The 24,351-nt window shown below is 42.5% G+C and overlaps 1 protein-coding gene across 1 annotated transcript in view; it reads left to right on the forward strand.

Annotated features, from left to right (window-relative positions):
* The window catches only part of CD40LG (CD40 ligand), a 33,605-nt gene continuing 9,254 nt past the window's right edge, over window positions 1-24,351 (forward strand). Inside the window, exon 1 of the mRNA XM_083595669.1 lies at window positions 1-403. Coding sequence (XP_083451795.1) covers window positions 254-403 — 150 coding nt within the window. The 5' untranslated portion in view covers window positions 1-253. The remainder of the gene's footprint in view (window positions 404-24,351) is intronic.

The raw sequence follows: 24,351 nt of genomic DNA on the forward strand, positions 1-24,351 counted from the left end.
GAATTCAGGAAATGACTTTGTTGTCGCTGTTGTTGTGGAAGAGGAGTGTGAACAAATGGAAGATGAGTTTCCTCCCCAGGAAGAGGTGGGCAGGCGCACACACACACACACACACACACACAGAGAGGGAGAGAGAGAGAGAGAGAGAGAGAGAGAGAGAGAGAGAGCGCACTTGTTGCTCTCTTGCGCAGAGTAAGTAGCGAGGTGGTTTTCAAGAGGCTCAGAGACGCAAGAATTCAGGAGATAGAGACACATGGACTCTGGTGAGCCTTATCCATCCACAACCCCAAGACCTGCTGGCTTCACCATGAAAGCCTTCACAAGCTTGATGGCAGTGTTCGTTATCGCACAGCTCGTTGGGACAGTGCTTTTTGGCTTATATCTTCACATGAAGGTGGACAAGGTAAGGCTGCTTCCTCGTTTCCTCTGGTGTCACTCTGTAAGGAAGGGCCAAATTGAGAAGGAAGGGTTTTCACAAGCGTGAGAACAACTTCAGGGTTTACTGCTGCAGACCATGGTTGTCAAGACTTCCAAGTCGTAGGATCTGCTGTCTTTTTTTAAACCAGCAAATTGAGATCCAGTAGCTGGAGGAAGATGCACAGAGGGGTGGGGAAAAGAATACATGTAGTTGCATCCAACTAAATTCTCTTCAGAGAAGACCCGTTGAATTTGATGGACATTAAGACAATTAGTCATGTTTAATTTCAATGGGTCTGCTCTGAATAGGACATGTAACAGAGGGAAACAAATAGCAGGCAGATATGATAGATGTACGTATATATAAAAAAGTTTTTCATTATGTAGAGAAAGTCAATAGAGAGATATTTTTCCTCATTCTTTCTCATTATGCTGGAATCCAGCCAAGGACCAAGGTGAGAGTCAAGATAGATAATAGGATATATTCATGTGTAGCTAATTTGGGGCAATTTGCTGCTGGAAAAGTGCTATGATGTCATTACCTCACCTCAGAAAGGATGTTGTAGAGCTGGTAAAATGTTCAGAAAAGGGCAGTCAAAAGAACCAAGGAGGTGGTACGATTCTCCTCTGAGAAAAGGTTACAACATTTGAAGCTTTTTAGTTTCAAAAAAATATGACTAAGAGAAGTGATAGAGATATAAAGAATTAAGCGTGGTGCAGAAAAAGTGAAGAGGCAGAATGTTTCTCTAGCCCTCATGCTAGAATTTAGACAGGGGGCAGGCAGGTGTGTGGGACTCCCTGGTCCTGAATAGGGTAACTGTGCCCCTGAAGGACCAGGTGCGCAGCCTGGGAGTCATTTTGGACTCACAGTTGTCCATGGAGGCGCAGGTCAATTCTGTATCCAGGGCAGCTGTCTACCAGTTCGATCTGGTATGCAGGCTGAGACCCTACCTGCCCGGAGACTGTCTCGCCAGAGTGGTGCATACTCTATTTTTTTTTTTTAAAGTAATATTTATTAGGTTTTAAAAGATAAAACACAAACAAAAACAACAAATAAAAACACAAAAAAGAAAAAAAGAAAAATCTAACAATAAACAATACATAAAAACAAATTAAAACATCCATAGTCATACTTTCGTTTGCTTGTTTCTTTGACTTCCTCACACCTCCCTTTTTTGTATTCCGCTTCAGATTATTATTTCAGCAAATCCCTCCCATTTTACCAGAAATTTTGTCTGTATACTTAACGTACTTTCCTCAACCTTGTTTAAACTTTAAATTAACCACATATAATTACATAAACTCTCACATCATTTACACAAAATCCAGGGAGTGTCTATCCACCGTTGTTCAATCTCGCAAATATTTTACTTTGTTTTACATTAAACTTTGAGCCTAATATATATTTTATACACTTTGAATTTCCCTAATTTTCCCCCTCAGCATCCCCCTGGTCCCAAAAACTGCCTGTCCTTTCCGTCCATTCCCTGATGTCTCTCAATCTGGAAATCTAATATCAGAGGCTCTTAAGTCCCCTCCAAGCCCCTTCTGCCGATTTTGTTTAAATTCTTTAATACCAACTGACTCATCTCTGAAGTATTCCATCCTGACATTGAAGTTACATCCTTTGTGCAATTCAGTTAGGTTTCCAAGGTTATAATTGTAATTTGAGTGATCTTTCAGAAGGTATGTCCAAGTACCTCCAAACCCGTAGGCCCCCAGTCCATCTAAATCTTCCAAACCCAGGTCCATGTCCATATTCCAACAGTCCACAGATCCCTGTGAAATGGGATCTTTCCATTTTACCAGTCCGAACTGACATCCTGTTATAACAATCTGTCCCTCAGCAAAATCCATGTCACATGTCCTCGGTTTGTAAACCTCAGTTTGCCTCTGTGGAGTCGAAAGTTCCTCATGTATTCCTTTAGTCTCTTCTTCCTTTCCTTCTGCCAGTTCACCATTCTTTTCCTGTTCCCCGCTGTCCAATCCGATCATGTCATCCAATTTCTTATGGATCCCTTCCAGCAGAAAGTTTATTTTGTGTATTTCATTCATTATTGCTTCAGAGGTCTGCATTTTAAGTTGCTCAAGGTCAATTCCCAGACTTTTATCTGCAGCTGGCACTTGTTCCTGTAACAGTTTCAAAGTTTCAAAGTTTCCCCACTAGAGGGATACAATTTAACTATTTCCCAAGTGCCAGTTCAATTTCAAGAAGAAGTAAACAATGTTGCAGGTCACCATTTTGAATGCAAAAGGGGATAGAGGAAACTGTATCTTTTGAACAGCTGTCAACATCCCTTTGTTAGAAAAAAAAGTAATTTTTAAAATCAAATCTTAGCATTCAGGCAGCCTGTTCCCAGGTCAGTGCTGAGATGGTTTTAAGTCCTAATATTGTCCAAATCAAAGTTTCCCCCTACTTCCTCCAAAGGGGGTAGGTACCTTAAACAGCGGATATTTAAACTTGCAAAATAAAATTGCAGGATTTTGCTTGTAGTGTCTTTGCTTCAAGCTATATACAAAAGCGGAAGGTGGACTTCCTGTTTACACCTTCCCGCTATTAAATCCAGATTAACTCTTCCTCTTTAAAAATTTCCAATTAAAATTTAATTTCTTTAAACCTCGGTCTTTATCTTAAATCTTCTAATCGGTTCTACTCACGGGTAGTTACTTTTAGAGCCGAATTGTCCAGAAAGAAATCAGCGCTCTCCGACAACAGCTGTGCGGCTTCACTCCGGGGACGAAACGGTCGATCCGAAGCACCGCGCTGCTCACCCCGCCTTGCAACGGAGCCTCAAAAAAAGGACTCCTCGCAAGCAAGGGAGGCGCAAAAGGTGCACGCCGGATCCCAGGTCCACAGGCTTCCCCCGCCTGTGGTTTCTAACGGGTCTCCGCTTTCGCCGCAGCGAAAGACCCTAAATCCCCGGAGCGGTTCCCCTGGGAGATCAGGGGAAATCCGCCATTGTCGCTGGCGCTGACCGGAAGTCCCATACTCTAGTTATCTCCCGCTTGGACTACTGCAATGCGCTCTACGTGGGGCTACCTTTGAAGGTGACCCAGAAACTACAACTAATCCAGAATGCGGCAGCTAGACTGGTGACTGGGAACAGTCACTGAGACCATATAACACTGGTCCTGAAAGACCTACATTGGCTCCCAGTTCGTTTCCGAGCACAATTCAAAGTGTTGGTGCTGATCTTTAAAGCCCTAAACAGCCTCAGCCCAGTATACCAGAAGGAACGTCTCCACCCCCATTGTTCAACCTAGACACTGAGATCCAGCTCCGATGGCCTTCTGGTGGTTCCCTCACTCCAAGAAGTGAGATTACAGAGAACCAGACAGAGGGCCTTCTTGGTAGTGGCACCCGCCCTGTGGAATGCCCGCCCATCAGATGTCAAGGAAATAAACAACTATCCAACTTTTAGAAGACATCTGAAGGAGCTCTGTTTGGGGAAATTTTTAATGTTTGAAGTTTTATTCTGTTTTTAAGGTTCTGTTGAAAGCCACCCAGATGGGCAGGGAGGGAATGAATGAATGAATGAATGAATGAATGAATAATTATGAATGTTGGGAAGATTCAGAAGAGACAAAGTCCTCCTTCACATAGTCAAAACTATTGAGTTCACTCCCTCAATAATGTAGTAATGTTGCTAGCTTGGGTGTTTTTAAAGATGATCAGACAAATTCATGAGGCTTCAGTGGCTATTAGCCATACTTAGTTAGTTAGTTTATTTAAAGAGTTTTAATCATTGGCATTTCTTCCTTCTTAAAATAATAATTTTTATTTCTTTGCTGCAGAAGCAAACTAACACATAACCATGTAAGCAGTAACAGAAGCACAGACGGTGCATTTTTGGTTATAGACATGTTATAGACATGCAGTTACATTTAGCAAGAGTCATATGTAAGACTCTTGCTGTATGTAACTGAATACGTAAGACAAGTCTATGTAGCACTACTGCAATGAGGAGTGAGTCGTGGGAGGAGTTGCTTATATGACTCTCCCAATTTATATAATCAGAAAATGGGAAGCAGTCTGCCTCAGAACTGTCTGATTTGGTTTCACCCCAGATTACATGTCTGGATCTGACCAGATGTTCAGAAAAAGCAACGTTCCATACATTCGTAAGGTTCCCACATAGGAACCTTCGTTGATTTCCAGTGTTTTTCATTAGCGTTTGTAAGCTGTGTACATAAATTAACACCATAAGACAACAGTAAAAATTAATCATAAAACCAAATTCCCCGTTTGTGGAATGTTCTCCCTAGAGAGGCTCGCCTGGCACCACCATTACATATCTTTAGCTGCCAGGTGAAAGTATTCCTCTCTACCCAGGCCTATGGCCGTTAAGCAATCTATGGCCTGTTAAATACTTATGTGGAGGGGGGGGCTGTTATTATGGTTTTTATTTTATTTTATTTATTAATTTATATATCACACTATACCCAGAGGTCTCAGGGTGTTTCACAGAACAAAATCAAAATATAAAACCACAAAATATATAATAAAAATAAAAATAATGAAGGTGCCACGTGAACTTCTCTGGGGAGAACATTTCACAGACAGGGAGCCACTGCAGAGAAGGCCCTGTTCTCGTGTTGCCACCCTCCGGATCTCTCGAGGAGGAGGCACATGAAGAAGGGCCTCAAGAAGATCAACTCAGGGTCTGGGTAGGTTCATATGGAAAGAGGTGGCCCTTGAGGTATTGCAGTCCTGAGTCGTTTAAGGCTTTCAAAACCAGCACTTTGAATTGGACCTGGAAACTAATTGGTAGCCAGTGCAGTCGGACCAGGATCAGTGTAATATCCTCAAACTGTCTTGCTCTGGTGAGCAACGTGGCAGCTGAATTCTGCAGTAACTGAAGTTTCCGAACCGTCTTCAGAGGCAGCCCTACATATAACGCATTGCAGTAATCTACCCTTGAGGTTACCGGAGCATAGACAACAGTAGTTAGGTTATCCCTGTCCAGATAGGGGCGTAGCTGGGTCACCAGCCGAAGCTGATGGAAGGCACTCTGAGCCACTCATCATTTTATCCTTATGCTGCGTATTATTATGCTCTGCATTGTGCTTTTATGATTTTGCTACATAAATTATGATGGTGGGATCTTCGGATAAAGAGCAGTATATAAATAGTATAAATAAATAACGAAAAAATAATATAGTCCTGAGCACTTCCTTTAAATGCCTGCTGGTATCAGAAAGCCTTCACCATGCGCCTGAAGTTCAGCAAGCAGAGTGGCTGTCCAATCTGAGTTGGGAGGAAGTTCCACAAGCTTAGGGGATACAACACTTCATGCACAATGGCTATGTACCATCTCCTGCATTGGAGGGTGTATGCCCCCCCCCAATGCCAGTTGCTAGGAATCCTAGAATCACAGAACTGCAGAGTTGGAAGGGACCCCAGAAGTCATCTAGTCCAAACCCTTACAATGCAGGAATCCTGCCCACAGCTTTCCTTCGGTGAACGGACCCATTGCGCCCTAATGCTCACAAGTGTGGGGAGTGCTGTTGAGTGCAGGTCTCACTTTCATTTAGTTGACCAGGATGATAGACTAGGTGGGATTTTGGCCTGATCTAACAGGTTCTGCTCATGTTCTTAGCTTTAGGGTATGTGTGTGGGGGATTGGATAAATTAATGGGGGAAAGGAAGCATATCAATGGCTCTAACCATCACTCAGAGATTGTTGAAATATTAAGCTGTATATAAATGCTTTTAAATAGATAAATATTGGGGCCAGATTTTACACAGTGCTGAACATGACATTTGTATTTGGGGACTAGTGATAATTTCTCCTCTTCACATTTTAATGTAAACCTGCCTCACCTGCACGTCCCAAACACATGAGCGAAATGAAACAAAGCACTCCTTCGATATTGGGCACTTTCTTGAGTTTTGTGGTGCAGTTCCTCAACCAAGCTCTCTGCACAAAAAGCAGTTTATTTGTGAAAACAATGCAGAAAACTCTATTGTATTATGGGGAAATTGTTTGCAAAAACATGTACATTAGGCAAAACTGCATTTGAGAATGTGCCTGTTAGCAGAAATTTGCACTAAAATGCTTATGAATTTTCATAAAGTCTTGAAAAAAATGCAAACTGATAAGTCAGAGGAGGAAAGGGTTAAACCCTCCTCACACTTTGCAGCCCCCAAACACAATTCCTCCACACACACACACACACACACGCACACACGCACACACACACACAATTCCCATTACGAGGTATGAATGAATGAATTTATTAATACGGTCACAGACCAGCGTCAACACACACAATATCACAGATCATAAAAATATATATCAGAAATACAAAAGACACTATGAATATAACAAGGATTTAAATATAAAAATTAAAATTAATTATTAGCGTGCCCCCTGTAAATAACATTTAGGGGTTTAGTCACTATGGAATACCACTTGCTTCCTGCGATTGATTGCAGACGCACAGAATTTAGCTACATTTAATGTAGTCTTGGGATTCTTGTCCTCTAGCAGTAGTTTTAAACTATGGTGTTCCGATTCTTTCCTGGACTTTTGCAAAACAGGTGTAATAAAAGTCAAATGTATATCCTCATAGAAACGACAACGTAATAGTACATGTGTAGCAGTTTCAACTTCCAACGAGCCACAAGGGCAGACCCGTGCTGTGTATGGTTTACCCTCAAATCTGCCCAGGTAACTGAAGGGGAGTGTATGAGCGAGACCCAATACACACTTGCCCTACAGCCCATTTTCTTTCTTTTTTTTTTTTTAAAAAAGCATGAAAAAGGAGGGTCAGGTGCTTCAAACTTCTCCAGCACCTCGCAGTCGATAAGGTTTTGTTCTCCTTGAATCCCGGGCCCCTCTGCCATTCTGGGAAGTGTGGGAACCGGCGTCTAGCCGGCCATCATGCCCAACCCCCACCCCTTCAATCCCAGCAGGTAAGGAAGCCACAGCTGGGTGGCTGAACCAGGTGGAGTCCCCAAATCAGGGCTTGCGGAGGGTGATGTTGAAGAGGCGCTGGCCATGTTCTGTCTTTGCTTGGGTTTGCGCCTTGGGATGCAGGACTTGGTGCAGGCCAAGCGGCGGGTGGGCTGACGGACGAGTCACTCGGCCACAACGGAAGCCGGCAGCTTGCAGTGGTACCACCGCTTTCCTGTTAGCTCACCTTGCTAGGAACCCTGGGGGGAAAAAAGAAACCATTTAAGGTGAAGCTGCTTTTAAAAGACACGGCTGCCTTGAGCTCCCCGACGCAAGGGATGAATAAGTTTTCCCCAGCCTGTTTTGGCACTTGCCTCTCGAAAGGTGGCAGAGCCGGTGGGTATCTTGGCATCCGTGCATGGCACGACTGGCTGGCATGGTTGCCAAGTGCTTTGGGGGGAGAGAAAGGCTTCTCTGCTTTAAAAGGGTAAGCCAGGCATAGGCAAACTCAGCCAGTTCGGCGACCGAATGCCTGCCTCCGGGAGTCTGCTCCATGATGTCTCCCAACATGTTTCCCAGAGCGTCTCCATGTGGGGAGGGGAACTTTGTGGAGCACCTACCCTTGGGGGTGGGATTTTGGAATGCCTTCCCAAAATTTCCAGAGGTTATTGGGTTGCCAAGAGCAAAAGGCTCTCCCTCTGTCGGCAGTGCGACCTGAAATCCCTGGGACTCTGCAGAGATAGGTTCTAACATTTAGCCACAAGTCGGAGGCATTACGAGGTAAAACCTCCATGATCAGAGGCAGTCTGCCCCTGAATGCCAGTTCCTAGGTAGTCACAGCAGAGGAAGGGGTTTTGACTTCCTGCTCTTACTTGTGAGCTGTTAAGAGACATCTAGCAGGTCCTTGCTGGAAGAAGGCTAGAATAGATTGGCCCTTGGTCTGATTCAACAGGGCACTTAAAAAACACACACATACCAAAGCATTTATTTCTTTATTTTTAGGAAAGGATGTGGTACACCATTTTCCCCTCTCCGAGTGTAGGTGGAGAAGAAATCTTAGTTCGCTTCATGAGTATAGAAGTATTGCCTCTTGTTTATCATAGAATTATAGAATTGGAAGGGACCCTGACGATCATCTAGTCCAACCCCCTGAGACGCAGGAATAGGCAGCTGTTCCAAACAAGGATTGAACCTGCAACCTTGGCATTATCAGCACCACGCTCTAACCAACTGAGCTATACAGCAATGGCATAATAGTGTATCAGTCTATAGTGTGCCATGTGTCTGTGACTGGAATTAACCATCCAGGGATGGAATAAGCCCTTGCCACTTTGCTTATTAGTCTATTGAATAAAAACATTATTTTGCAAAGCTGCAAAGTCTTTCTTGTATATTTGTTTGTTCAGTTACTTTGCCAAAGTGTTTGGCCAGATAAAATTATGCCCATTTTTGTATTGAACCTCCATTTTCACCTTTCCATTCTTTTGCAATTATGGCAGGGCACTTCTGAAGACCTTCGGTAAGGACCGGTGAGAAATTAAATTGGTTTGCATCTAAATGAAACAATATACACAGTGAAACACAGCTTTCTTTCAACCCACACGTCTCTGAATTTTGCAATGTAGTTCTCCAGCCAAGTAATGTGTAGATATGCTCAGGCAAAGTGTGCATTTATTAGTAAATAATTGCATATAAATATGCATTATATTAGGAGAAACTGCTTTGCAAAAACATGTACATTAGACAAAACTGCGTTCAAGAATGTGGCTGTTTGGAGTAATTTGCACCAAAATGCTTCAGAATTTTCATAAAGTCTTTTTTAAAAATGCGAACTGATATGGAAATGTGAAGAACTTAAGATTGGAAAAATGAGAAATTGAAGCTGGCATCCCTATTCTTGTGTTTCTAACCCACCTCTTTCAACTCTCTCGTGTGACTCTGACGGGAGAAAGACCCACCAGGAGTTCCAAGCATCCCAAGGGAATGAGCTCTGTGTTCCAGGACATGAAGTAGTTACTTCTGTGCTCACAGGCAGAATGGCTGACTGGAACATTGGGCATCAGCAGGTGGATCATGACCAGCAGCTGGTTCACATAAATGGGGGCACCGCAGTAGCAACTGTGAGAACCCACTGGAGAAAGCAGTGGTCTGCTGCGGTAATTTTACATGCTGCTTTTAATCACATTTTGGGTGGTCAAAAGACTGCTTTAAGTTCACGTACTTAAAACAAGTGCTTTACTTACCTCAAAACATGATGTGCCTGTCCTGTTGCACTTGGGGGCCCTTTTTGCTCATTCTGCTGTTTGCAGACCACAATGTCTGCCCCAAAGTCTTACTCTGATGGCACCATTTAGGGAAAGCTGGAGACAGACTGTGGAGAGGAGAAAAGCTTGCTCTATAGAGATAAAAATATTAAACATTAAAAATATTTCTGTACCTCGGGTTACAGACGCTTCAGCTTACAGATGCTTCAGGTTACAGACTCCGCTAACCCATAAATAGTACCTCGGGTTAAGAACTTTGCTTCAGGATGAGAACAGAAATCGTGCTCCAGCAGCGCAATGGCAGCAGGAGGCCCCATTAGCTAAAGTGGTGCTTCAGGTTAAGAACAGTTTCAGGTTAAGAACGGACCTCCAGAACGAATTAAGTTCTTAACCCGTGGTACCACTGTACTATGCTTCTATCCCGTGCAAGATGAGGGGAGGGATGGGGGAGCAATTTGATTCAGTTTGCATATAAAGGCCAACCTTTGCAATTCACACTTTCTGAGACAATATGTGAAGAGGATCACAGCCGCCCTTTGAAATCTGAATTTTACGACGCAGTTCTCCAGCCCAGGTATGTCTATTGAAGTGCACATTTAAAATGCATATATTAGAAAAGAAAAGAAAACATTCAAGAATGCATTATATGTGGGGATATTGCTGTTCAAAAAATGTGTACATTAAGCAAAGTTGCATACAAAAACTGTGCCTGTTTGGGGAAATTCACACTAAAATTTTGATGGATTATCACGAGGACCTTTAAAAATAAATAAATTTGCAAACTGATTTAGAGACGTGTAGAAGTAAATGTAGGATTGGAAACACAGGAAACTGAAATCCCTAACTCAGGGAGGTTTATAAACATTGCTTATACATAATGGTGGTACAAAACAAAATGAGATGGTACAATAGGGGGACATTTCTCTGAAATAAACCAGCCACTTTCAATAGCCTGAATAAAGACTAGGGATGGATCTGTCACTTTCAGTTCTCCTGCTTTCACATTTTCCATTCTTAAAATCATATTTCTGCAGCAATTTGCAATTTGTTTTTGTTTTTTTAATCTTCATGAAAGTTCACCAGCATTTTAGGGTGAATTTATCTGAAAACACATTTTTGTACGCAATTTTGACTAATGTACACATTTTAGCAAGCAATTTTTCCCTATATAATGAAATATCAGTATGTTATTTTCACTAACATCTGTATTTTTCCTGCACACTTATATTTTAAGCATTGGTTTGTCAGAGAATTGTGTCATAAATTTCAGAGAAGTACGAATTTCAAAGGCTGGTTGTGTGTCAGAAAGTGTGGATTAGGCAGGTTCACCATTAAATATGTACTGAACTGAATTTCTTCCGCCATCCCTAGTGAAGAGGTATATGTTTAGCCAGTGGCATACCATGGGTTGGCAGCATCCGGGGCAAGACAATGATCGCTCCCTCTAACCTCCTTATGGCATTGTGTGGTAGGCAACAGGTGGACCTTGCTGTACACCTTGGCCAGCCATTCCTCATGGAGGTTCCATGCCAGTTGCCACATTCACCCTCTTCGCTTGGCAAGATCTCAGGTGGGGGCAGTGGTGGTGGAGTTCCTGTCATGGAGGGTGACAGAGAACAGGCTGAGACGCCAAGAGAAGCCCTTCCTGCCTGTCTGCCTCTCCTTGGCCACACAGTGCGAGGATGGGCACTGGCAGGTCCCGGTTGAGTGGGTGACTGTCCTCTCCATTGCTCCCACCATGGGGTGTGCACCTTGCCTAAAGACACACACCAGGAGAGAGGCCCCAGGGAAGGGCCAGCGTGGGCCAGGGCTGGGCTCTGGCCAGCAGGAGTTCTGCCCAGGAGCAAGTGTCCCTTTGCTGGCCGCATGGGGAAGAAGCCACTGCACAGCCCCGAAGGCCCAGCCCGGGCAAAGCTCATGTTCCCATGGCTCCAGAAGGTGGCAGCCACATGGTCTTGGTGACAGAGCCTGTCATGGGAGCACCTGGTTAAGCCCCCCTCAGTATTCTTTGCCTGGGGCTATGACCTTCCTTGCCCCCCATGCTACTCCACTGTGTTTAGCTCCCAAGTCATTTAGGACTTGATAAATGAATCAGCCTCTCTACCCCTTTCAAAAGACATTCTGTTCTCTTACTAAATTTGCTCAGGAACAACTAATGAGGGATCATCACCTGGTATAAAATCTAACAAATCATTCCTCAAAACCTACGTATAAAAAAAAGGCTGCAGATTGTTGATGAGGCAGGACTTCTCTTTGCAGAAGCCATACTAATTCTTCTGCGATAAGACTTGTTCTTCAACATGCTTAACAACTTTATCTTTAATAATATGGTTGGCATCTGTCTGTCGCAGGAGACAATTGAGGAACGCGTCTTTGCAGTGAAGTCAAACTAATTTTTTAATAATACTTCCCAACCATTTAATAGGGGTTAAGCTACTTAACCAGTCAGCAATGTTTCTCTTTTTCTTTTAAAAACGGCATTGTGCTGGCTACCTTCCAAGTGCAGCCCTCTAATATTGATACCAATTTATTTATTGATTGATTTAATGCATTTATATCCTACCTTTCCCCCCGAAGGAGCTCCAGGTGGGATGCATGGTCCCCCCCATTTAATCTCCATAACGACCCTCCCAGATAGGCTAAGCTAAGTGACTGGCCCAAGGTCACCCAAAGAGCTTCATGGCTGAGTTGGGATTTGAACCCTTGTATCCCAGGTTCTAGTCCAGCCCTGTAGGTACGGTTCCCATACCACATGATTAGAAAATCAGCAGTTTATATTTGGGTTAAGAACTCTTGAATAGATGCCATCTGGGCTCTGTGACTTTTTTTATTTTCAATCTGTCTCTGAGCCGTTAAATTCCATCCTTTGTCATCTTTGTCTACCTCAGTTCTTTAGACATCATATATATATATATATATATATATATATATATATATATATATCAGTTGAGGTGGGCGGTGTGAAAATCTTCCGTAGTGAAGAAAAACTCGAAGAATTCATTCAGTTTCTCTGCAACCTCCTTATCTTCCTTTAGCATGCCTTTCACTCCTTTGTCATGTAACAGTCCAACTGCCTCCCTGAATGATTTCCTGTTTTTCACATATTTAAATAAATGTTTAGTGGTGGTCATTAAAAAAGAAAAAGAAAAGAATGCTCCTCAAATTCTTTTGTTAGTTAGTTTGCCTCCTACACATCTGGGCAAGTCTAAAATCCGCAGTGCAGACAATTATCCTCTTGGGGCCCACTAAAATGTGTGACCAAGCTTTTGAGTTCTCCAAAATTCTTTATCAGGCTGGCTGTTGAGCAAAGCAGGATTTTTGCTTATTTTTATTTTTGGCAAGTGGGGTGGGGGGTGGGAGGTGGGAGGAAGAAACTGTCATGGTGTTATAGCCATAAAGCCCTCAATAGCTTAGGGTACCTAAAGGACCATTTTTTACAACAATCCAATTCTGTCTTCATTCCTTGCTTTGACTGGTGGTGAGTTCTGGAGAACTTGAAAGCATCCTCATTATTTTGTTGGCCCTTAGCAAGGCTGCCCTACTATGGATTTTCCCCCATTCTTCTTATGTGCTAAATATGACTACTTCGGTTTCTTTTAATTTTTGCAAGGCTCCAGTTTTCTGATGGAAGCTTTCTCCTTGCCTTCAAGCGCATTGTCATCCTTTTGGATTTGATGGGATATTTCCTAATCTGTGGTTTACACAGGGGCGGCAGATCCTGATGTAGATCATTATTCCCCGCTTGCTGCTGATGTAGATCTTCACTTGCCCCTTCTTCCCTGACAGGGAGAGGGGGCACCATTTTGTGGTTAGCCTCAGGTGCCAAAATGTCTTGGGCCGGCTGTGCCCCTGCCATACAGAAACACAGGTGCCCTGATAGCTCACACTCACCCTTAATCCAACCCTCATAAGGGTTTTGACTGTTTAAGAAAGAGAGAGAAACCCACTTCCTTTTCAGGATTTCAGTATAAACTCAAATGATTGCAGATTCATCATGAACAAGCTATGGCCATAATCCAACGGACTCTTCCCTTTCCAGATAAATTTTGAAATATCTTTTTGCCATTGTTTACAGCAGACTGCATTACTTATCACAGGAATTGTCTGAAACAAGAACAACATTTTTGGCAATACATTCATCTTAATTGCCGCAATTCTTCCTAGTAATGATAAATTCATTCTACCCCAAATTTTTGATTCCTTTTTATTTCATTCCAATATTTCTCATAATTGTCCTTATAGATATTAACATTCCTAGTAGAGAGCCAAATTCCCAAATATTTAGCTCTTTTGTGAATCTCTGTCTCTGTAATTTGAGTTAACTCTTTCTTACCTTTTTCTAATAATTTAGTCTTGTTTTTGTTTATTTTAAAACCAGCAACTTGCCAAAACTCCTGCACAGGGAGAGAATTTTTTGGTTTTTCCACTGTAATAATCAGGTCATCAGCATATGCTCTCAGTATATATGAGTTTTTCCCTACCTTAATTCCTTTAGTATTTTCTTCTGCTCTTATATTTCTCGCCAAGGCCTCCAGGACTAAAATAAAAAGCAATGGTGATAGCGGACATCCTTGTCTTGTTGCCTTTTGTATTTTACATTCGTCCGTCACCACCTGATTGACAATTAATTCCGCTTTTTGATCTGAATATATTGCCTGTGTTCCTTTTATGAAATTTTCTCCAGAATCCATTATTTCAAGAACTTTTTTCATAAATTCCCAATAGACATTGTCAAAGGCCTTTTCTGCATCTATAAGCATAATTGCTGCTTGTTTTTCATTTCTCACTTCCAGGTATTCTAAAATATAAATATTTCTCATGTTATCTTTCATTTGTCTCCCTGGAAGAAATCCTGCTTGATCATGATGAATGTATTCTTTCAAGATTATTTTCATCCTGTTAGCCATTATATGTGCAAACATATAGTCCTTATTTAATAATGAAATTGGCCTATAATTTTTATTTAAGTTGGATCTGCCTCTTGTTTAGGAATTAATGTTATATATGCCTCTTTCCATGTCTCTGGGACCTTACCAGGTCTTAAAATTTCATCTTTACTTCCTGTAATGGTATTGATACTTGTTTATATAATATATGATAACATTTAGCTGATAGTCCATCTGGTTCTGGCAATTTCCCAGTCAGGTGTCACATTTTTATAACACACTTTTAACATTATAACTGCCCAGTGTAGATCAGTCTCATGTCTGAAATTAGGGTGTGAAGCCACTGTAATTTATCTTGCCCACTATAAGCATTTCCCACCTTTGCCAAATGACCCTCCCCTCCATTAACAGGTGTTACCTAGAGGCATTTCCATTGTGAAATCACTTCAAATTTGGTTGGTGCTATTAATTCACATTATGTTTTAGGGGGAAAACTGTGGTTCAGTGCACTGCTTTGCATGCAAAAGGTCTCAGGGTCTGGGTAGCAACCGTGTTGCTGATCACCAGATTTTGGAAGAGGCTGGAAGGGGCAACTCTTGTGTCATGGTACTGAAAGGTGTGGCAGTTTGCTTTAAAAGAAAAGCTTAAGAATAAGCTAAAAATGGCATGGGAGTGGTAGAAGCTAAAAAAAGCCACAGACAAATTCTTGGCAGAATGGTACTGTTTTATTAAACATGAACAAGACAGACAAGAGAGGACTTCCTACAACATGTGAAATCCTTTGGCTGGTTTGATTTGTGAGATTGTGCTATTTTTATTTCATTGTGTTGGATTGGATAATCTGGACTCTCTTTTTTGTGTTCTACATAATGGCTTCATTCTGTGCCATATCATAGTTGCTAAGGGGGAAGGACTATTTATTTTGTTGTATATGTGTTGTTGTTTAAGCTGTAAGAAGAAAAGCAATTATCAGCACCTCCAGATAAATGCTGGAAATGTCCCCTGCCTGGAATCCTGGAGAACTGATTGCAGCTAGATCAGGGATGGGAATCTTTGCTGGCTTCTTATCTTACCAGATTCTTATGTCCCCACCCCTTCTGGGCCAATGTTAACAGATGGATGGGGCATCCCACCTGTCAGTCACCTGATGCCACTACAGCATCAGGCAATGTTGGATTTTGAAGCTCCAGTTGTCAGGATTTCAAAACAAAGTGTGGGACTGTTCAAAAGCCCTTTTACAAATACCCTGCTGATCTTGTTGTTCTTGTTGTTGTTTAGTCGTTTAGTCGTGTCCGACTCTTCGTGACCCCCTGGACCAGAGCACGCCAGGCACTCCTGTCTTCCACTGCCTCCCACAGTTTGGTCAAACTCATGCTGGTAGCTTTGAGAACACTGTCCAACCATCTTGTTCTCTGTCGTCCCCTTCTCCTTGTCCCGCTGCTCTTAGAACCTAAAAAAAAAAGGAGTCTCAAAGAGCTGTATGGTTCTGTTTGCAAAAGGGCTTTCAGACAGCCCTGCACAGGTCTTTGAACATTTGGTTGTCAAAGGTTCAAAGAGCAGATCTGGGACAGAAGGTTTCAATAGGAAATGATTTCCCATCTGGAGCAAGGCAAGGAAATGCACCTACTCTCATGTACAGCCTCATGCGTAGGGTATGTGGGTGTGATTTGCCCCAAATGGCCTCACTGGTCAAATGGGCAAGCTCAGTGGGCCCACCCCTGAGCTCAATGGATCAGCATTCCTATGTCCTTGGAACGCGTTCCTTCCCTGAGTCACCGAGGCTAACAGATTAATAACCAAGATAAATTTGTATACATTTGCAGCGAAAGGACAAATTTTATTTTTAAATGCTGTTGGGATCCAACTCCCACCAGCTCCTACTAGCATGGTAATTGATGAGGGATGATAGGCCAACCCCAGTGAGGGTCAGAGGTTCCCCATCCATGTTTTAGAGTCTAAAAATTGATGATGCCTGTGTGTGTTGCATCTGGTGCCATCTTCAGCTGCAATCCTATACCTACCAACGTAAAAAGTGCCTTCTGGATCAGGCCAATGGATCATCTAACCCACCACCTTCTTCTCACAGTGACCAACCAGATGCCTGCAGGAAGCTTACAAGCAGGACATAAGCTCAAAAGTGCTCCCCCCTCCTGTGGTTTCCAGAAACTGGTATTCAAAAGCAATACTGCTTCCATCTGTGGAGGCAGAACATAGCCTAGCCATGGTGGCCATTGATGGCTTTATCCTCCATTGATCTGTCTAATCCTTTTTCAAATACATAGATAGATAATTTATTACGGTCAGAGACCAGCTTATAAAACACACTTGGGGGTACAATCCCAGAAGGAAAGCAAACGTTTAAAACAATGTACAACAATAAATTTAAAATTTATAAATAAGATAAGCGTATAGACACTTAAAACTTTAAGATAAGCTACTGCAGAGAGCTGAGTCACCCATGGAACCGAGTTTGAGGATTTTCTTAATGAACTAGTTTGGGTCGGGGGATGGTCTGTGCCTACAGATCTGTACACAGAATCTGGCGACCATCTGGGTCATCTTATGATCTTTGCCTAACAGGAAAAGGTCAAATTTTTGCTTTTCCGGGAGGTCAGCAAGCCTCACCAGCAGGGGATCAATGGTCTTACTACGTGCCTCTTCATAAAAGGGACATCTAAAGAACAAGTGCTCTGGGCTTCCTGTCTCCCCCAATGAACAGGCGCAAAGTCTCTGAGCATATGGGACTTTTTAAAAGGCTCCTTCCAGGACTGGTGAGGGCAGAGCCGAGCTTCTGGAGAGTGTAAAAGCCCTTCTTGCATTTTTGGATACGAGAAAGAAGAGATATGCTGCCGGTGCGGCTATGTATATCTTGATTTCTCCAATTTTATAGTCGGGGCACCTTGAGCAGTCCTGTTGTCTCTCGCTGTCTATGATTCTTTGCCTGATCGTAGCTTTTGCCTGGCCCAAGCCCAGACTTAGAAGGGCTTGAGGGGCAAAAACCAGTTTCTAAAGGGTGTTCAGGACTGCTGTCTGCCAGCCTGACTGGAACTGGTCACAGAGGATCAGTGGGGCTATTCCTCGGGGGAGCAGATTCAATGTCAGCCATTTTTAGACTGATGTTAGGCAGATGCTAGCCTCCACTCTCATCATCCCCATTTCTAGTCTAACCCATGCATTTGAAACACATGTGGGGACTTGTAGGAGAGCTCTAAAGAGTTTGGATTGAACTCTTTCAAGGAGGGAGAAAGCAGAGGAAGGCAGGCCAGAAAGGATCAATAAAGGGGCTGTGCCAACATTTTGGCCTTGTATAATTTTAGGGCCATGGGGACAAAAAAGCCCCCTTGTGCTCTGAAAAATGTAAGAGTACAGTTTGCAGTTTTTTTCTGCTGAGCTCCTGATGTGAAGTTTGTTGGTTCTTGAGGCCTGTACCACCATTCCTAGATACTTATAATTTATGACTTGTTCTAATTTATGGCCTTGGAGTTCCCAGCTTCTAAGCTTTGGTTTTTCCCCAAAAGTGAGTATCTTGGTCTTTTGATAGTTGATTTTGAGACATTCAGTTTCATAGTACGCTGCGAGCTTCCTTAGTGCTCTTTTGAGTCCAGTGGGGGTTCTAGATAAAATTACCGCATCATCAGCATATAACAGGACCGAGCTATGCCGATTTGCGAGCTTCAGAGGGTGGAGTTCTAAGTCATTGAGTGCAGATACTAAACTATTTAAATAGAAATTGAATACTAGAGGGGCCAAAAGGCACCCTTGTCTGACTCCCTTGAAGGTTTTAATGGGGTCTGTTAGGTGTCCTAGGCGGCTACTCTTAAGAGCTGTGTTTGCGTGCAGTGGCTGAATTAAGAGCAGAAGCCTTCTATCTGTATTGGTACCCTGTAGTCTGTCCCAGAGTCTGGTTCTGGTGACTGTATCGAAGGCTGCTTTTAGATCAATGAAGGCAGCGTATAGTGAGGCTTGCCCTCCTGATTTGTATTTGTCAATGAGATGTTGTAACGTTAGACAGTGATCTGTCGTGGACCTTCCAGGTCTGAAGCCCACTTGTTCTATTGCCAGGATATCATCATTCTCTAGCCATTCTGTAAACTTATTAAGGAGGTGCTTTGAGTAAAGTTAGGGGCACGGGTGGGTTAAACCACAGAGCCTAGGGCTTGCCGATCAGAAGGTCAGCGGTTCGAATCCCCGCAACAGGGTGAGCTCCCATTGTTCAGTCCCTGCTCCTGCCAACCTAGCAGCTCGAAAGCACGTCAAAGTGCAAGTAGATAAATAGGTGGGAAGGTAAACGGCGTTTCCGTATGGTGCTCTGGTTCGCCAGAAGCGGCTTAGTCATGCTGGCCACATGACCCAGAAGCTGTACGCCGGCTCCCTCGGCCAGTAAAGCAAGATGAGCGCCGCAACCCCAGAGTCGGTCACGACTGGACCTAATGGTCAGGGGTCCCTTTACCTTTACTCTTTTTTTAGGGCACGGATAGGCTTGCTGTCTGACAGAATTTTCGGCTGTCAGGGTGGCTTTGTAAGCATTTTGCAGGGCTCTCTTGGCCTCAAAACAGGTGTCATCAAACCAGGGTTTATTTGATGTTATTGGTTTAGCTGGCCTTTGTGGTATTAAAAAGATGGGGTTTTAATTGTTGGAGCAGGCTCTCATACTCAGAAATTGGGTCCCCAGAGCCAATTAAAATTGTACGGAGTTTTTCAGAGGTTAGAATCTCCTTCAGTTTGGAGTCAAGTGCGGGGGTCCATTTGACTTGGCAGCCAGGTTGCTCTAATGGGGTGATCTCTGCAGGGTATACTGTTCTCAGGAAAGGCAACTCGTTTATAGGAGACACCTGCAGGTACAAAGGGAAATGGTCCCCCTCTAAGAATGGGAGCACTTTTAAGTTCACTATTTTTGTTAGCAATTCACTATCAGCCAACATATAATCAATTGTGCTGGTTCTTGCCCCTGACATGAATGTATATTCCCCGGGGATGTCGCCCCTGGTGCAACCATTTAGGATATGAAAACTTAGCTGCCGAGAGAATTTGAGGAGGCAGGCTCCGGCAAAATTTGAATGTTGGTATTTGACTGCCTTGGTAGTTGGAACGCCTCCGGGCCAGAGTCATCAGGGTACCCTATTTTATGACTGTATTTAGTTTCTAAACTGGCGTCATCAGGCCCTAACCTTGCATTTAGGTCGCCCACCAGCAGGACCTTTGCTCCCGGATAATCTGCTAGCAGTAACCTGACATAAGAATCCAGTCTATTCCAGTTGCCCTCAATGTCGGTTTTTTTTTTGCTAGTTGGGGGAATGTTGTTGTTTAGTCGTTTAGTCGTGTCCGACTCTTCATGACCCCCTGGACCAGAGCACGCCAGGCACTTCTGTCCTCCACTGCCTCCCGCAGTTTGGTCAAACTCATGCTGGTAGCTTCGAGAACACTATCCAACCATCTTGTCCTCTGTCGTCCCCTTCTCCTTGTGCCCTCCATCTTTCCCAACATCAGAGTCTTTTCCAGGGAGTCTTCTCTTCTCATGAGGTGGCCAGAGTATTGGAGTCTCAGCTTCAGGATCTGTCCTTCCAGTGAGCACTCAGGGCTGATTTCCTTAAGAATGGATGCGTTTGATCTTCTTGCAGTCCATGGGACTCTCAAGAGTCTCCTCCAGCACCATAATTCAAAAGCATCCATTCTTCGGCCTTCTTTATGGTCCAGCTCTCACTTCCATACATCACTACCGGAGTTGGGGGAATATAAACGTTAATAATTAGTAAACTGCAGTTTCCCCAGGATATGAGTAGGGCCATTGCTAAGTGATCTAGGGGGGACAGCTCCTTACAGGTGCTTTTTCAAATACATCAACGTTGTTGGCCATTACTGCCTCCTGTGGAACCAGGGGCCCATTGTGTAACTGGTGAGTAGACCAGCCTTCAAGCCATCCAAATTGGTGGTCATCCTGGCCTCCTGGGAGAGCAAATATGTGCTACATGAAGAAAGACTTCCTTTTGTCTGTCCAGAATCTTCCAAAACTAAACTTTATTGGATGTCCACAAGGTCTAGTGTTGTGAAAGGAAGAGAAAAGCTTTTCTCTATCCACTTTCTCCATACTGTGCTTAATTTTTTATAAACTTCCATCATGTTCCCCTTTAGCTGCCTTTCCTCCAAACATAAAAAGCCACAAAACAACCTTTCCTGATTGGGTACTTATTCTGTATGCTTGTTCTATTGTTATTGTTATTATTATTATTATTATTATTATTATTATTATTATTATTAATGGGTTTTTCTCAGTTTTCTATTTACAGATCATATTTTAACCCTTCTACTATAATCCACATAGACTTCCCCACCCAACTTTCTTTCCATGGCAGTTCAGATACATCTTATTTAGCTACATATCCATTAATTTATCCACCCTATTTTATCCCTTTCCCTATCACTGTTGTAAAAGTTAAATTTAATGTCACATCATTGTAGATATTCCCCAAAGTTCCGCACTCACCCATCACCTGTTTTTCATTTTGAATTCTTAATTTAGTAGTCATGCTTGCTAATTCTGCATATTCTGTCAGTTTCTACAATCATTGTTCTTTTCCTGGAATCTCTTTTTTTCCGATTTCTAGCGTACACTATTCTTGCTGCTGATGTTGCATACAAGAATAAGTTGTAGACCTATTTTCCCCTTTTCCTTTTTTGGTATTTCGCTGTCTGCCGCCTGATTTTTCTATAAGAAATTATATGTAAACAACACATTAACATTTAGAAAACCGTATGACTCAGTTGGCTGGGAATGCCTCTTTAGTCAATTTGCAGAGCAATCCTATACAGATTTACTTGGTGGGAGTACGCTGAATTAATTTGGGTGCAATTCTATTACTGGAACTGTTTTACAGGTTGAACTACTTTAAAAGCATTGTATTGTCTTTAAGGGTGCTCTCAAAGGGCCAAGCCCCCGCCGTGTGCGAATGTGATAAGGTGACGCTGGAGTCGCTCCAGCACATTATGTTCTTTTTTTTTTTTTTTTTTTTTTTTTATAATATATTTATTAAAGTTTTCAAATAGAGCATATATTAGATAAGCACTTATCATTGTCCATTTAACATCTCTCAATTGTTACATGGGACTCCCCCACACCTCCCGCATACACTTACATCATTATTAAATTAGTTTCAAACAAATTATCATTTAATTCATCTTAATTAGTAATCTTAATTTGGTTTGACATATAATTCAACCTTAAATCTAATTTAATGGTAGACAATTGTCTGCACTGGCATCCAATTCAGCACTCAGCCAAATTACAATATTTTTGTAAATAAATCTTAAATTTCCTCCAGTCTTCTTCCATCCTTTCTTCTCCCTGGTCTCGAATTCTGCCGGTCATCTCGGCTAATTGCATATAGTCCATCAGTTGCATCTGCCATTCTTCCACAGTGGGTAGCTCCTGAGTTTTCCAATTCTTGGCAATTAATATTCTTGCTGCTGTTGTTGCGTACAAAAAGAATGTTCTGTCCTCTTTTAACACACTCTGGCCGACAATACCCAGGAGAAAGGCCTCTGATTTCTTAGTGAAGGTGTATTTAAACACCTTTTTTAATTCATTATATATCTTCTCCCAAAAGGCCTTCACTCTCGGGCAGGTCCACCAGAGGTGAAAAAATGTTCCTTCATTTTCCTTACATTTCCAACATTTGCTATCAGACGAATGGTATATTTTAGCCAGTTTAACAGGGGTCATGTACCATCTATACATCATTTTCATCACATTTTCCTTCAACGCATTACATGCAGTGAAGTTCAGCCCAGAGGTCCACAACCTTTCCCAATCTTCAAACATAATATTATACCCAATATCCTGCGCCCATTTTATCATTGTTGATTTTACCATTTCGTCATGTGTGTTCCATTTCAGCAGCAAGTTATACATTCTTGAAAGTACCTTAGTCTTAGGTTCTAACAGTTCAGTTTCTAACTTTGACTTTTCCACTTGGAATCCTAGCTTTTTGTCATTTTTAAACACTTCTTTAATCTGAGCATAGTGTAACCAGTCTCGCACTTTGTCTCTCATCTTTTCTAAACTCTGCAATTTCCAGTTGTCACCATCCTTTTCTATTATCTCCCAATATTTTGGCCAGTTGGCCTCCATATTGGCTCTTTTCCGAGCCTTAGCCTCCAGGGGTGACAGCCACCTCGGAGTTTTATTCTCCAGTAAGTCTTTATATTTTGTCCAGACATTAAAGACTGATTTTCTGACAATATGGTTCTTGAAGGCCTTATTTATCTTAGCTTTATCATACCATAAATATGCATGCCATCCAAACGCATTATTAAAACCTTCCAAATCCAAAACATCCGTATCTTCAAGAAGTAACCAATCTTTTAACCAGCAGAAAGCTGCAGCTTCATAATACAACTTTAAATCTGGCAGGGCAAAGCCCCCTCTTTCTTTCGCATCTGTTAATATTTTAAATTTGATTCTGGGCTTTTTGCCCTGCCAGACAAATTTAGAAATATCTTTCTGCCACTTCCGGAAGCACTCTGTCTTGTCTACAATCTGCAGTGTCTGAAACAAAAATAACATTTTTGGCAATACATTCATCTTGATGGCAGCTATTCGGCCTAACAAAGAAAGTTTTAGTCTTGACCAACTATCCAAGTCTCTCTTAATCTCTGACCAACATTTTTCATAATTATCTTTAAATAAACTCAGATTTTTTGCTGTTATATTTACCCCTAGGTATTTAACTTTTTTAACCACATTTAGTTCTGTCTCTTTCTGAAGCTGTTCCAACTCAATATCTGTCACGTTTTTCCCCAAAACTTTAGTTTTTTGCTTATTTAACTTAAATCCTGCCACTCGACCAAAGTTTTGAATCAGTTGTAGTACTCTTTTCAAACTAGACTCCGGCTCCTGTAATGTCAGAACTAGGTCATCTGCAAAAGCTTTAAGTTTATATTGTTTCGCTCCGACCTGAATCCCTTCCACCAACCGGTCCCCCCTAATCATATTCAGGAGCACTTCCAGAACCGAAATAAACAGTAATGGGGAAATCGGGCAGCCTTGTCGTGTACCTTTTTCAATTTTAAACTCTTCTGTAACCACATTGTTAACTATCAGTTTAGCCTTTTGTTCTGAGTATATTGCCTCAATCCCGTTCTCAAACCCCCGTCCCACTCCCATTTCTTTTAAATTCCCCTTCATAAATTTCCAAGAAATGTTGTCAAAGGCTTTCTCCGCGTCTATAAAAATTAAAACTGCTTTAGTGTTTATGTTTGTTTGTAAAAGTTCCAATATGTCTACCAGCACATTATGTTCACTTGCCCCTTGTTCAATGTGCCACGGGCAAATTTGTTGGGATCAATCATACAGAAACTAGAGGGTACCCCACCAAAATTCCACCTTGCCCAAATCTTGCAGGACAAGGATACCCACACGACCCTGAAGGTGGCTAGGTTCCTAGTTGCTGTCCTTTCCCAAAAGCGACGCCAAGGAGCACTACAAGCTAATTAAGGCGTAGTATGCCTTTCCATTTTATAGTATTTTATTGTTATAGTGGTGTTTTAGCGATTGCTTTTTTTCCCTACAGCACAAGCTGTTATTTATGTGTTGTTTTAACCTGTATGGGCCTATGGCCGTAATAAATGAAATTTCAATTTCTTTAAGGGTGCCAACTCATCAGGGCCGAGCCCTTTTGGGGCCCCCAATATTTTTGGGAGGGGTCTGAACCCCCCAATGTCCCCTAAAACCAGGGAGCAGAGGAGGTCTTCTCCTCCTGCTGGTGCTACTGCTGTTGCAGAGGGGAAGAGGGTCGAAGCAGCCCCCCATGAGTGAGGGTGGCAGGAGGAGGAGGAGGAGCTGCTGGTCAGCTCTGCCCCTGGCTCCTCCCACTGTCCGGACATTGTGCA

The sequence above is a fragment of the Podarcis filfolensis genome, assembly GCF_964270895.1.
Source record: "Podarcis filfolensis genome assembly, chromosome: Z".
Lineage (NCBI taxonomy): Eukaryota > Metazoa > Chordata > Lepidosauria > Squamata > Lacertidae > Podarcis > Podarcis filfolensis.